Source organism: Ambystoma mexicanum, chromosome 2q (genome assembly GCF_040938575.1).
Source record: "Ambystoma mexicanum isolate Mex_15411 chromosome 2q, UKY_AmexF1_1, whole genome shotgun sequence".
In the NCBI taxonomy this organism is placed as follows: domain Eukaryota; kingdom Metazoa; phylum Chordata; class Amphibia; order Caudata; family Ambystomatidae; genus Ambystoma; species Ambystoma mexicanum.
The window spans coordinates 1,262,401,972-1,262,418,020 of NC_090924.1; the positions used below are offsets into that span (position 1 = coordinate 1,262,401,972).

General features: G+C 48.0%; 1 protein-coding gene across 2 annotated transcripts in view; it reads right to left on the bottom strand.

The window, feature by feature from the left end:
- The window catches only part of PHKA1 (phosphorylase kinase regulatory subunit alpha 1), a 2,290,600-nt gene that overhangs the window by 418,423 nt on the left and 1,856,128 nt on the right, over positions 1 to 16,049 (bottom strand). For both annotated transcript variants that reach the window (XM_069648650.1, XM_069648649.1), the window contains exon 27: positions 8,736 to 8,851. In XM_069648650.1, the coding sequence (XP_069504751.1) occupies positions 8,736 to 8,851 (116 nt within the window). The remainder of the gene's footprint in view (positions 1 to 8,735; positions 8,852 to 16,049) is intronic.

Sequence of the window (16,049 nt, forward strand, 5' to 3'; positions counted from 1 at the left end):
CATGAGATGTATTCATTTAGGGTTGGGTGCTCCACTTGTCGTTCGTAGAAGGTGGTGTTTCTGCATTTATTGGAAAAAATGTGGGGCAATGTTTATATTTATTTAGTAATGTGTAATTGGTCAGATTGAGATTTAGTATTCTGTATTGTTGGATGGTTTTGTTGTTGTGGGCGGTGTTGATTGTAGTTCGCCATGGTTTCCTACAATGTTCCTAGTGTCTGAGTTTATACTTTGTTACTTTATATGGATGTTGGCATTCTTGTGCTTTTAGGAGATGTATTAGCTTGAAATTTAAGATCTGAAAAGCCCTTCCTGTGCTTGTAGGGAGTATGTATTTTAGCTAAAGAAATATTGGAAGTTATCATTCTATGTGCTAGTGCCCTGCATAGAATGTGGTATGTGAGCTGTGGTGAGTGTCCGTGTCATAGGGCTTTAAAGGACTGTGCATTATTTGATGACCATCGCTTCTGGAATTGTAGTCATGCTCCCCTCCATGTTGTGGGCATGCCTCGGGTTGAGGTATCTAAGTGGTATGTTGACCCTGCAGGTTTGTTTCCATCATTAGCGGTGTGGCCTCTTTGACATACCCGGTAAGCGGTGTGTGTATGGCGGTAAGATGCGCAGCTCTTAACAAGGGGTCATTTACTGTGCTTGCATCCGTTTGTGTTCAGCTTGTGCGACAATCCCTTCCTGTTCCAGCCTGCTTAGTCCAGGGCTGGGCGGATGTGGCGTCACAGTTTGGTGGGTGAGCCCGCAGGTGTGACAAGTTACATTTATTATATATAGTTGTTCAAGTTTGTGTTTTGACATTGTCTTCTTTGTTGCCCTGTGCACTATAACTCTTCGACTGAGTGCCTTTAGGTGTCTCCTGGCTTCTCCTTGGCCGAGTGGATGCATCAGTGCATTTCCTGAAATTAATGTAGGCGTTACCCTCATGTGGACGCTGTCTCTTTGACTCTGTTTGGGGGTGAAAGGAACTGTGGGACTCTGTGTGTGGCATTGCATCTCATGTTTCTTTTAGCGTGAGGGGGTATCAGAGTTTTTGTCGGGTGTATGAGCGCCCATACGAATGATGTCCTTCGTAGAGAATTTGTGGGACAGTGAGAATGAAGCTAGTGATGTCAAGTAGTGGAGTGGATGATGTGTGTCTGGGTGTCGGTTGAGAGGCAGGCTGCTGGTGGGTTTTAAAGCATGTACTTACCTGTAAAATAGACTACTTTTCTGATGCATGTTCTACTTCACTAAATACATGACAAGTCTTACCCGATTCCTGTGGTGTGGTCAATGGAGTCAGCATCTTTAATTGCAACACCTCGAATCTTTGCAAAATGCCATGTTTTCAAGACCCCGATGGACATCACCATGACCCTACAAGATATCAGGTGACTGCAAGACAGTCAAGACAACCCTTGAAATGTATGTCCAGCCACAACAGGAGTTATGGGTATCTAAGGTCAGGTTCAGTGAAGCTCATCCCCTTAGAAATACGAGTTCCTCCTTACTTTTCTACCCTCCTTCATTAAGGTAAAAGGTTTAAAAGGTGTCCAGTCAAAGGATCGAATATAAAGGATCGAATGACCTTTTGCTCGAATGCAAAAGGATCGGAAAAAAAAAAAGGGTTGAATTTTTTTAAATTTATTTAAATTATTTCTTTTTTTAGTTTGGGTTGGTAAAAATGTTTTTTTAATAAAGAAAACAGGGGGTTAGGGGGAAACCCCCCCATAAAAAAATAAAAAAATGATTCGAGCCTTTTTTCTGTTGTATTGAACCTCATCAATGCCTGCCTTCGTCAGCTCTATTCATGATCACACCATTGATTCCCATAATTTCACAATCTGGACATGCTTCCCCTACAGAGATGGAGTAATGGTCTTCAGGGCTAACGGAATGGATCGCAACTCCAGCCTGTTAATGTGCCACCTGGCTTCCGTTGCTGTTTAAAGGCTGTTCACCTGCAAGTCCTTGCAATGAGCGCCCCAACCCTTCAGAGACACATCAAGATGGCCACCATCCTCCATAGTCAGTAACCGGCTCCCCCTTGGAGTTCATCTTCTTTATGTGATTGGTCAGTGGCTAACCATATCTGGCCTATTGTGAACCAGCAGGCTTTAGCCGGCCCACACTGCAAAGTCCCACTTTCTAAGGCCCCGCCTGCTCCCTGTCCGCTGCCTGGCCAGGCCTGGGGGGTCTGGCCCACATCCCACATGATCGTATGATGACGTTATGACCCTGCACAGTCTCGCTTTGCCCCTGAGAACATCGTGACAATGCACCTCCTTGTGGGCTTGAGGCCAATTCTTACATAACTTCCTCCTCTCCGACTTTCCCACCCTCATTCCTTCTCACCTGGACCTCCACTCTCTCGCATCACCTCTAGCTGTGCCCAGTGGCTGTGCTGTGTTTTTCGTCTGCCCTGCTATTTTTTAATCTAGCTTTACCCAGTGGCTGTACTGTTTTTCCTCTGCCCTGCTAATTTTGAATCTAGCTGTGCCCAGTGGCTGTACTGTGTTTTCATCTGCCCTGTTAATTCTGATTTTAGCTGTGCTCAGTGACCGTACTGTGTTTACCTCTGTCCTGCTATTCCAGTATTGTTCCATCTCTCCCGCTTGTACCCCCCCCCTTTTGTTCTCCCCAGTGGCTCCACCCCCTTCTGTTCTTCCTTCATTCTCCACTAACCCTCTCTCCTCTTCCACATCTCCCATGGTGCTCTCTGTTTCTCCTATCTTCTCCAACTGTTTCTCTATCGACTATCCTACCCTTCTCACTAGGTCTGGTAAGAAGAAGTTCAAAAAGGATATCCTGGTCTCCAACCCAGGCCTCCCTACAGCTGATACATACACCAGCGCTTCCTCCAGACAGACCCTCACTAACATCCTCTTTGTCATTCCTTCGCCAGACCTATGGACTCCTCATATGGTCTCTGTGCTCTCTCCTTACTCTTCCTCTCCCATTAATGGTGGCAGCCAGTGGGAGGCCCTCCTGGCTTCCTTCCTCTCAGGTCATTATCAATGTTTACCTCAATGGTACTGTCTTGGTCCAAGGTGCTCAGGCCAACCTCCTCCTCTATGATCAACGCTTCCCATGCCTTATGAATTTCCTTTCCTCTCCAGCTGTCCCTGCTCTACCTTCTTTGGCTCCCTTGCCTCCTCTCTCTCTGTCACTACCTTGGCACCCTCCTCCTCCTCCCTGGCTACCTTGCCTTCTCCTCCTACCTCCTCTGCCCTCCCTCTGGCGCCTTCTACACTTCTGATTTGTACCCCTGCCCGGAAGTTTTTCAAGGATGGCAACCTTCTCCACCTCGCCACTCTTAACTCTCACTCACCTGTCAATCACTCCTCTGACATCTGCCTTCTCTTGGAAGAACTCAACCTTGATGTCCTTGGTTTTATCGAGACATGGTTCATGACCGGCTCTGTCACAAGCTTTGACACTCTCCTTCCTGATGGCTACAAAATCATCCCAGCATCCAGATCCAATCGATCTGGTGGGGGGTGTAGCCTTGATCTTCCCGGAGTGGATTCCTGTCTCTATCATTCCTATGCAGGCCTACTCCTCCTTTGAATGCCTAGTCAGCAGGCACTCACACTCTCTCCTGGCCACTCTCTCACAGTGGCTACTATCTACCGGCCACCTGGTCAGATCACTTCCTTCCTCTCCGAGTGAGCGGATCTCTCTTCCTCCGTCCTGACCTCAACCACTCAACTCCTCCTCCTCCTCCTCCTTGGGGACTTCAACATCCACCTGGATGCTTCCTGTCCTGCCAAGGGACTCTTCTGCGACCTTTGCGTGTGCGTCTCTGTCTCTCTTCCTCTCTCTCCCCCCCACCTTCAGGCCAAGCCTACCCCCACACTGCCACCCACCTTCTTAGTCATTTGACCCATGAAGTGTGTAGTCAGCTGAGCCTTTTGCTTTTCTCCCCCTCCTGCACCTCCGTCTGACACATATCCTGACACAGCCCTTTCCATGGTCCACTCTGCTATCTCTGATGCTCTCGATTTACTTGCCCCTGGATCCTCATGAAGCCCAAAATCAAGTGCAACTCCTGGTACGACACAGACCTCGTCACCCTCAAACGCAACTGTAGGGTGGCTGAGAGGAAAGGGTTGGCATCATGTACACCCTCTGACAAACTGGCCTGTTTCCTGCTCCAAAGGCAATACAGACTCTGTCCTCACTAAGCAGAGGGCTCACATCCAAGCCTGTGTTTCTGCGGCATCTAGCAACTCAGCCAAACTCTTTAAAAATCTACAAGGAACTTGCCAATCCTGCCACAGTCTCTACCTCTCCTGTCCCTTCCCAGGGCCTCTGTACGGCCCTGACCTCTCACTTCATCTCTAAAACTCAGGACATCCTGTCCACCTTCTCGGCTTCTCCTCCCACACTCATCTACCTCTGGCCCCCCCTGTGGCCACCCCCTCTTTCTCTGTCTTTCCTCTCTTCTCCCCTGATGAGGTTTCTAGACAAGTTCGATCTATGAAAACCTGATCTAAACACGTTCTTCCTTGTTCTTCCAAAACCATCAAGGACCACGTTGACTCCCTCACCCCAGCCTTTCTGACTTCTGCAACCACTCCTTTGCCTCCGGTACCTTCCCCTACCCCATGAAGCAATCTCTTGTGCACCCTCTTCTCAAGAAGCCCTCAGCCGACTCCTCCCTTCCGGCTAATTATCGCCCGATCTCTATCACTCCTTCCCTGGGCAGACTCCTTGAAAAGCTGGCCATCTCACAGCTTACTCTCCACACTGAATATGTTGGTTGTCTCCATGACCATCAGTCTGGCTTCAGAGCAGCCAGAAGCACGGAAACTGCTCTCTTGAACACCGGTGATTCTTGCTCTCTAATCTCAACTCTAGCCTCCCTTCTATCCTCATCCTCCTTGATTATTTCTTTGCATTTGACACAGTCAACCACGCCATCCTGATCAACCGTCTCTGTGCCAACCTGGGCATTGCGGATCAGACCCTCGCCTGGTTGACTACCTTCCTCTATGATCGACCCTCCCAGGTCCAACTGGGGTCCTTTCTCTGTACTACTTCAATCTCCACATGTGGTGTTCCCCATGGCTCTAACCTCTCACCCTAGCTTTTCAACCTTCACTTGGCACCTCTGGCGCACCTCATCTCTACCTTCTCTCCTAACTTTCAGTGTTATACGGATGAAACTCAGCTGTCCTTCAGGCTCCCCTCAGCCTATTCTCCTCTTTCGCTCATTCCTGACTCTCTATGCACGATTCAGGAATGGTGTGCCACCAATGAGCTCTGCCTTAATGCTAGTAAGACTGAGATTTTTCTCCCTGGACCCCTGCTCCCGCTTCCCCTCTTTCACTCTCGCCGCCCTCCTTAGGCCCTCTTCCGGCACCTTCCTGCGGGGAAAAAAACCCTTGGTGTAATCTTCGATTCCATCCTCTCCTTCTCTCCTCACATCACGGACCTCTCTAAGAAGTCCCATTACCAGCTGCACCTCCTCAGAGGTATTCTTCCTTTTCTCACTTTCCCCAAGAACCCCACTGTCTCTGGAGCCTTGGTTCTCTCTAGGCTGCACTACTGCAACAGCCTTTTTCTAAATCTACCTGCCTCTACTGTTCACCCTCTGCAACTAACCCACAACAGGACTGCAAGCTTGTCCTTGGCCTCAAGCCCAGGGATTGTATCTCTTCAGCTCTGAAATCTCACCACTGGCTCCCTGGTGGCTGCAAGTTCAAGACCCTCTGCATTGCCCACAAGGCTTTCTGGGGCCGGGAACTGCCTTACACCCAACTCTCAATTCCTAAGCACTTTCCTTCATGAGCCCTCCACTCATCCACCTCCAACTCTCTGAGGGTCAGACGCTTCTCCAGGCAGAGAGTTGGGGGTAGATCGCTCTCCTCGGCTGGTGCCTCCCCCTGGAACCGCCTCCCTGCCTCTCTCAAACTTCAGCAGGACCACCTAGGGTTCTGGAAGCAACTCAAGACCTTCCTTTTCGCTTCTGCTTTCTCTCTCTCCCCTACTGATTTACTTGTCTGCTGCGCTAACTGGTTACCTAGCCACCCTCTGAACCTTGCGCATCAGGCTCCTTCATGACCAGTAGCTCCATGAAATACCTCTGGCCCTACCGCGCACTTAGGGACTGTATCTGCAACCCTCAATCCCCTGCCTCCTTGTACTTACTTAAAGCCGGCCACCCTGGCGACACTTACTTGAGCTTGCCTAAGCATTCTCTTCCCAACCCCAGCACTTGTTCACTCCCTTCCCCTTGCATTAACTGAATGACACGAGGCCTAGTAGGACCGTTTGATTGTCCTCCCTCCGTCTCCCCTTCCTTGCCTTGTCGCACCTAGAAACACTTGTGTACAGATGCGTTATAAATGACTTATCATATCATATAATTGAATCAAATCGCACTAAGTAAAAGGTCAGAATGGACAAAGTTGTGGTCTTCTCACATGTGCTGCAAGAATGGAAAACAAGGCCTATTCGTTACGCTCCAGATGAAGAGAGCAATGTATCATCACTCCCTTAAAAGTCCCGGAGAAGAGAACAGTCAGCAAGGTCAACTACAAAGAAGAAGCCTTGGCTTAGGGCCTAACTGATGAGAGATGGTAGGCTAATTGGCCAAGTGGGCAGTGGTCTGACGTTGTTGCACGCCCCTCGGTTTCGTTTGGCTTACGTGCTAACGGGCCGACTGTCTAAGGTTGGGAGAGAATGGCAAACAATCATGAGGGTATGTAGCGATGGACTAGACTTTGTTGCAGAAGCCAATCCGCTGCTGTTATTCTGCTATTAATCTGTATTAGACGTAGTTAGAGGTAGTTCAAGGTGTGCCTATCAGATATGGGGCAGCCATTAACACCTAAACGAATTATAGGTAATATGTTCCCCTAACCAATCCCTCCTTTCGATAGGTTTTTACTGTTTGCCACGTAGGATGACGTCATAGTTGATGTACATCGATAAAGCTTTTGTGTATTTGAAATATATTTGAGAGTGAGTGAGCTGCAATCTGTTTGTTCACCAGGTTTTCCTACTTTATTTGAGCTGATAATAAAGTAGTATTTTGTCATATTCTTTGAGTCTATCTGGTTATTTGGGTCTAAGATCGTCTATTGGTAATTCCATCTGGCACTTGGCACGCTCCAGGTACAACTTCACACTGACCACCTGGACATTACTGCACCTGGCCTCCTTCACATGTTCCCGCAGGAATTTAGTGCATCATATGGTGTCTGTCAGCTGGTTCTGAATCATACCGAGTACATCCTCCGCATCAGATAGCCTCATTCCGTCTCACCTACTCAGGCCTAAATCTTATGAAGATCTTGTCTTAGCAGACAGATGTGGACTTCTAGGGAGTCAATTTTACCCTCCATCGAGGACCTGGAGTCCGTGATAGCTTGCAAGACATCTTGTATAGAGAGGTATGCAGAAGGGTCCGACGCTGCCCCATGAGTCATTGGTGGCATTTGGGGGCAGCCCCAGAGGTGTGGTCCATGGCGTGGCATAGGCTTCCATTTTACTCTGTGTACAGTGCTTCCGGGCCTTATCTTTAGTCATGATGAGGGTCTGGGCCAGGCTTAAAGATGTGCCCAAACACCAATATCCAAGAAGAAGGGTTAAGCAAAATTCAGTTGTCCACTATGAGTCTGCCGCCCTATACACTAGGTAAGGGAACACTGTGGAGCAGCCCTGGCAAGGTGAAGGTACAGCCCCAGCACCTCAGGACTATGAGTCAACCGCGCCCCCACAGCAGGTTGTCAACCATGTAGCAGTGGGGTTCGTGGACAGTGTGGCAGGAGTGACTCTCACCAAGCACAGAAAGGATCCAGTGTCTTGCAGTGCACAGAAGCAGCACTTTGGAGGGAAGAACAGGCGGCGTCATCAAGCAATCCAATCAGGCAAAGAGTACTGCCTCAAATTCACCTTGTCTCTTGGCAGGAAGCCCATGCCCAGGTACATCTGGAAAGGGGTTTTCCGCAAGACCACCGGCATCGCACAGGGGTCCCTGTGATGCTGCAGAGGTCCAACTAGCCACCACCCGAAATGCTGTCACCACTACAGAATTACGGTGTCAAGGGCGCTTCACATCCATGGCAGGCTTGAATGCTGATGCTACTGCAGGAGAGTCTGCAAGACCAAACAAAAGGGGCTGCCACCCACCTCAGTCCCCAGGCACCAGCATCCTCTCCGCCTCACCAAACACAGACTCTGCGCTGTCCACATAGGCCCAAGAGGCCGCCGACACAGCCCACTCCAGGGCAGCTGTTTGGAGGCCAGGAACACACTGCCCTAGTTGTGAGGCAGGTCAGAATGGCTGCAACACCTGAAAAAGTACATTCTGCGACCATGGACACTGTTAAAAACAGGATTTAACAAGGGATGGTGCAGAGAGGCAAAAGATGGCGACTACATCAAGCAAACCCGAGGTTATTTATTCTTAACCACAGATGGGAGTGTGTGAAACTCGCAACACTCATACAAAAGCAGAACAATCGCCCATATCACCATTGGAGAGGAAGTAAGCTGTTGTAGCCTCAAACTCCTGGTTCTCTCAGTGTTTTTAAGCAAATGATGTTGTTTGGAGCATGGGCTGTTGAATGGAATGGTAGGTAAATGCAATATGGAATAATAACAAAACCATAGACATCAATTTATGCCCTATGTGATATAATCAATGTAATTCAACTGAACTGAATCGATATTTATAATCCATCTTGCCCTCTTATTAAGTAACATCCGCTCAGAGGTGGAAACCATATCACCTGTTTCATCTCGCTTTTGAGCTTGCTGATTCCAGCTCTCTCTGATTTTGTTGCTCCCACAGCTCCCAATTCGTGGATTGAAATAGCAGGACTAACAGCAGAATTAACAGAGCGCACTGCAGGAAAGACATGAATAAAAAAAGTAAGATGAACGGCAATAAACACACAGACTCATACACTGCTTGTTATGCAATTCAAGAAAAGCAATTTCATAAAATGTATTTTTTTCTTCCAGACTACTATGGACCTAATTTAGCAATTTGTGAAACGTATTGTATGTATATTAAGACAGAAAAGCTCCAGAATTGTCCTATATTCTAGATTCAATACATACTATGGCCATTATTTTTACTCTGATATAGCAAACATGTGTATATATGGTCTGAAGCAGCATTTTTAGCAGTTTTGCAGACAGCAGTTTATGTGGGCCATGCACTTTATTTTTTTATATAAATAATTGTATATTTTCCAAACATCAAACTTGCCATACAGAGATAATGCTTTGTTGCAACTCCCTCTTCCACCGCCCCCTCAATTAGTACAAACATCATCCCAGGACAAACATTTCCAACAGAGTATTGCCCTACCTACCGCTCCCTCCCCACTCCCTGCCACCCATTCCCCCCCCACCATGAGTCCCCTCGTTCTTCCCCCTCAACAACCACCAGTCCCTTCAAGGTGGACGCAAGTCCGGATTCAATTCCAGTTTGTCCCCTATCTCATGCCATATTGAGTAGCGGGGTTCCGCGCCCTCCTCCATCCGCAACCAGGCACTTACATCTGTGCTCTAGCACCTTCAAGCATCTCGTGTTCTAGATGGAATTACCAATAATGATCTCGGACCCAAATAACGGGACGTGCTCAAAGAATATGGCAAAGTACTATTTTATTATCAGCATAGAAATAAAGTAGGGCAATCTAGCGAATAAAAGGCAGTTATTCACACACTCCCAAATGTGATAATACAAAGTTTCAATACCTCGATATGCGTCATCTATGACATCATCCTACGTGGCAACTAACACTTATTGAAGGGAGGGATTGGTCAAAGGAACATATGTACCTATAAGTATATATAAGTGTTAATAACGTCATTGGCTGCCCCTTATCTGATGGACACGCCTTTGAACCACCTCTAAATACGTATAATACTGATTAATGCAGAAACATTGCAGCGGGTTGGTCTTTGCAACGTGGTATAGTATGTTGCAAGAGCCTCTGATTGGTCGGCATACTTTCCCAACCTTGGACTTTCGGCTTTTTAGTAGCACTTAAGCAAAACGAAACTCAGGTGGCGCAAGCAACAGACTACTCCCCACTTTTCCAATTAGTCCATCTCTCATCAGTCAAGCCCCAAGCCAAGGCTTCTATTTTGTAGTTGACCCCGAAGCCTGCTCTCTGTTCTGGGATATTCAAGGGAGTGTAGGCACACTATGATCATCATTTGGGCTTAATGAATAGTCCTTGTTTTCAACTTCTGAATCACAAGTGAGGAGACCACAAATGTGTCCATCTCGACCTTCTATTTACTGCTATTTGATTCAATTAAATTGGGTGTCATTACCCTTCTTGGCCTCTAGAGACTTGCTCACCCACTTACGTGAGTTTTTTGCATCTTTAATTGTCTAATACTTGGCTCTTGCAGCCGTTTTCTCCTTTGCTTAATCCAAGCGAAATATATCTTACGTACATGGCTTATCCCTTTCACTCCCGTTGTGCCTTGCAATTATTCCTTAAGTATCATCTTTGATCCGAGGCCAATAGACTCCTCTTTATTCCTCACACAAAGCTGTTTTCCAGCGTCTCCTGACTCTGCTGCCCTGGCCGGTCTCTGAGATAGCTTGATTGGCTTAAAAACGAGTCCGACGTCCATCTTTTCATCATGGCTGCCTTTGCCACGTTATGTTTTCTTCTGCAGCAAGCTTCTATATGTCTCAGGTACCTTGCAGTTCTGTGTATATATGATAAGATGTGGCATTTATAACACGCCTGTTCACAAGTGTTTCTAGGCGCGACAAGACAATGAGGGGGATACAAGGAAGGACAAAATAACGATCTTACTAGGCCCTGTGCCATTCAGATCACACAAGGGTGGGGAAGAGGGAAGGAGAGAACTGCCAGAGGTGAGCGGAAGTAAGAGGTGCAGTTAACTCACAAGTGCTGCCAGCGCGTGGCTCACAAGTGAAGAGAGAAGGGACTATAGAGTTGCAGATACAGACCTTTAAGTGCTGAGGAGCCCGGAGGTAGTGCAAGGACAACTGGACATGCAGGAGCCTGGGCCCGAGTTCAGAGGGTGACCAGGTGATCAGTGGGCGGAGCAGTCAGGTGTTTCATCAGGGGAGAGGAAGAGAGAAAGCAGAAGCGAAAAGGAAGGTCTTGAGTTGCTTCCAGAACCAGAGGTGGTTTTGCTCACGTTTGAGAGAGGCAGGGAGTTTGTTCCAGAGGGAGGTCCCAGCCGAGGAGATAGATTTGCCCCAAACTCTCTGCTTAGAGAAGCAGGAATACACATTTGTTAATCAGCAGGTTACTTTACCTTCTTTGCATATACAATTTGTTCATATTCGATTAGGTTTCTCTTGTTACTTCAGTTAAATCCTTATTCTTTGAGTATTTGCATATTGTTTCAGTAAGTCTCAGTATCTCTCCTCTATGCCGTCACTATGCTCTTGTCAGATTTCACTTATAGCTTTTTGATGGCCAATGGTGTGTGCAGACATCCTTCCCCCCTCAGTGCGAGGGTACATTCGATACGGTTGTCTGAGTGCATGTCGTCTCTCATACACTCAATGCAGTGTTGGGATGATACCTGGTGTCCCATATAGGGCTCTTCTCCTACTGTTCCAGTATGATGAAGGTGAGGGGACTAGATCTAGGGATAACATGGCCACCTGCTCCTCTACACATCCATCTAGCGTCTCACCCATTTCCCCCAGTCACCCAATTTGGGGCCACCCTGTGCCTTCCAGGCCATAGCAATCATTCTCCGAGCCAAGAGGAGGCCCAGTGCCAGAGCTCTGGTCAACCCCTTCCTATCCTTGCCCTTCCCCACACGCAATAACCCCAGCAAACTGTGCTTGATCGTAAATTGGGCGCTCATCCCAGTTAGTACTGACAGTTCTGAGCAGATGTCGGCCCAAAAACCTACCACTCGCTCGCACCCCCACCACATATACAGGAAGGCCCCAACATCCTGCCTACATCTCCAGCAGCCCAGGACCACCCCCTCCACCATTTTAGCTACCCTCACCGGTGTGATGTACACCTTCTGGACTGTTTTATATTGAATCCACTGGAATTTGGCATTTCGAGATACCCATTTTGCATGCTCACGGGTCCTTGCCCATTCACCATCCATGAGTTGCTCCCCCATATCAGTCTCCCATTTCATGCGATGTTGCACTCCCCCGGTTTGTCGCATATAGCTCCGACATACTCTTCCCTCCCTCCGATAGCTGCATGAGGGTCACATTCATCCCAGGAGTCCGGGGCTTTCCCGGGACCCAATCCCCCCTTCCCCACCACCACAGGCATATCTCACTCTCGCCATCAGCATGGCAAAGGCTAAGAAGTTCTGGCGGACCAGGGGATGCACTGTTCGGAATTCAATGAATGTGATAGCCTATCTTCTACATACAAGGGGTCTAGCGTGCCCACCTCGTCAACCGCCCCAGACCCCTCTCAACCACCACCCGTCACAGTATATTACAGCCCAGGGGGAGAACTAGCAGAAAGGGAAATAACTGAGCCTCGCAAGCGGTGGCCCTCCAACAGACCCTAACAATCATATGCACCGGGAAGAGGACACTTTGCAGCTCCCGATCCTGTCCTCTGAGCCACTCCAGAAGGCTGCGCAGCTCCGTCTCCCTCTCTTTCCAGCTCATGGTCCGATCTTCGTGAGGTTGGGTGAACCCATCCACCACATGTTGCAGGACAGATGCCAAGTAGTATGCCCTAAAATCCGGCACCCCAATGCCCCCTTTACCTGTCGGCAATTGCAGCGGGCCAGGTCAATCCTCAGGGTCCCCCCCTTCCTGAGCATCCTACCGAGATTAGCATGCAGGGAGCGAAAACATGTGTTAGCCAACACCATCGGCAGCACCTTGAAGGTATACAACAGTCAAGGCAGCATGATCATTTTTGCCAGAGCCCAGTACTGTCCCAGTAAAGATATGACAAACCGCATACAAACACGTGGTAGTCCCTTAAAAGCCATAAGAAACCTAATAACATTCCGGGTGTAGATACATTCCCAGTCCACGCTTCTTTGTATGCCCAAGTACTTAAAACCCACAGTCAACACCTCCATGCAAAATTATCCAAGCCCCTGCTGCCATCTGTCAGCAGTGCATACACTACTGACTTGAATTTATGAACCACCAGCCCCGAAAGCTGGCCGAACTTCTCCACCATCGCCAAAGTCTGCCTCAAGTTGTCCTGGGGATTCCGAACATATAACAAGACATCATCAGCGTACATGGCCAATGCAGTGACTGTCCCAACCCCCCAGCTGCAAACCCATATGCTCATGTCTGATCCTGTACATTCTCTGAGGGGCTCAATCACCAATGCAAATATGAGCGGGGACAATGGGCCACCCTGCCGCGTGCGCCTGCCTACCTGCCACGTGGAGGAGGCGACCCAATTCACCCGGACCATAGACAAAGAGCAGATGTACAATATCTTAACCCACTCAATAAAACCAAACCAGCTGCCCACTGTTTCCAAGACCAGCCATTGGAATTCCCATGAGACTGAGTTAAAGGTTTGGTACAAGTCCAAACTCACAACCGCAAGCCTTTCCTCCGACTATCTGTGGTTATCAAGAATCTAAAGCATCTGCCTGAGATTGCGCATCGTGGATCTCCCAGGGATGAATACCGTTTGGTCGGGCCGGACCAAGGTGTGCATAACCGGACTCAGCCTGGCTGCCAGGATCTTACACAAAATGTTTATATCTAAATGTTTATATCTGCGTTTATCATAGACAATGGACGAAAGGACTCGCATTTGGCCGGATCCCGGCCTTCCTTAGGGAGAGTTAATATAAGAGCCCCAACTCAATCGCACCTCCACTAGGACCTCAAGCAACTTAGACGCAAGAATGGCACTATATTCCTTGTACAACTCCATCTGTAACCAGTCTATACCTTGCGTCTTCCCCCTAGCAAGGGAATTAAGAGCTCCAACCACCTCCTGCCGGTCGATATCCCCCTCTAGTTGATCCCTCATGTGCTCGGCTAGTAAGGGCAGCCCGGCATCATGTAGCCACGGTCTTGCCCATTCCCCATCAAAACCACCCTTCTCCTGATACAGTATGGCATAGAAATCATGGAATGCTGTACAGATGGTGACATCACCCGTGATTAGACAAGTGCCTGCCCCTGAACAAACCCCCAAGCATCTCCCCTCCCCCCAAACCTGTGCTCACAACCCCCAAAACTAGGTGCAACCCCCCAACACTAGGTGCAACCCCCAACACTAGGTGCAACCACCCACAAAAAACATCCCAAATATCCTCAACTTGTGCCCTTCCCGCTCCCATAACCGACAGCAGGCCAACAGACGGGACGAGGGTCAAGCACCGTCAGAAAGGCCCTCCGCCCAGTTAAGGCAGGCCACTCCAATCAGCCATCCTTCCCCCATCCCACATCAACCCTCCCTTATACCCAACAAAAACGTAGGCTATGTGCCCCACCCAGTCACACCACCCCCAGACCCAGGCAGCGCCAGAAACATTTTGTGCAGGACCTGTCCACCATTCAGCCCCCAAGTGGAGCCGTCACCTCAGCTCCAGGTTGGAGGTGATTTCATCCATTGTTCTCGGACTCCTCTGGGCCCTCCTCAGCCCTGCGTGTCGGCCCCGGCTCCAAGCCCATGGCGAACCAACGAATCTCTGAGCTCCAGAGTTCCATCTGTGCCAACGTGGACGCTCCCGAAGAAGGATCCCCCCGTCGAGCTCCTCTAAGAGCTGGGCATGGGTGCTCTCCCTGACCTTGAGGCACTAGACCTCCACCTCCCTAAGGCAGACCCTAGACCTGGTAGTCCGCACCTAGCACGTACAAGTAGGGTTAGGCAGAAAAGGCCAGTAGACATTTTAGCCAATAGGAATATTCTAAAACTCCATACAGCCTACACCAACACTGCACATTAATTTGAACTCCCTAGGGCATAGTATTAAAAGTAATGCAAATGTCAATCATAGCCACAGAGGGTAGCAAACATTTCCAAACTATACCCAAAGGCTTCCAGAATTAAACAACAGTTAACCTAGTCATTTTTATTTTTTATTTTTATTTTTTTATTGTGCATTGGCCAACTTAACATGACCTTTTACACAGTGTTAGATAAAACAATAATAAAAGTACCAATCCGGCCTAAATTTCAGGGAAAATATTTACAGTGTCACCAAATTTAGCTAAAATACATTCAGCATTCAAAAAATGCAGAGCATGACTCTAAAAATGATTATAAATCACAAGGAAGTGCTCAAATTATAGTTCTTGGTCCAGCTCACTGAACCCCTTGTGGGTACAAAAAAATTATCAAGGGGCAGGTATGGACCCCTAGAGTGAATTTAGGAGGATTCCAGGACAAGTTGAAAGTTTCATAAGAATCCTCCGCATTAATGGAGGTAAGTCAGTTCTACCCCAGAGGTACGAATTTCATAGCAAACACCACGGAAGAAGGCCAGATAAATATGGATCCTATCAAGCCACCAATGCAGCTTTGTCTCACAAATGTCATATTTAGATCCATAAGTTCTGTTTCTATTTACTTCATATGAATATATTTTTCTGCATATGAATATATTTTTTCTGACTCCTATAACGTGGCACAAATGTCTGTTTAGATTTTTTCAACACTTCTATGTGACGTCACTTTGTGACTTTGTGAAAGGAGCACGGTTTTTGCTGCAGTTTCATACATATGATATGATAGGTTATTTATAACGCGCTTAATACCCAGAGGTTTCTAAGCGCGGACCCGGGGATCGAACCTGTGTTGCTTTGTGTTGTCTTGCTTCCAAGGCGAGCACGTTGCCGCTGTACTATCCTCCCGAGACCAACATTGAAACAGACAGGTGTTCCAGTTCACAGAACAGTTTGTTACACGGAAAAGGACATAACCTCTCAGGAAGTACGCTTGCTCGTTTGTTTTTTTTCATTATCAATTGTTTCACACATATTGTTATATGTATCTGCAGGTAACAAAGCAGATGAGACTTATAGGTCAGGAGGATGTTTTACAAAGTGGTTCATGTATTGTGCAATATTTGTGTTGTACATATAGGTTTGTCATGATTTTATTGTGTTA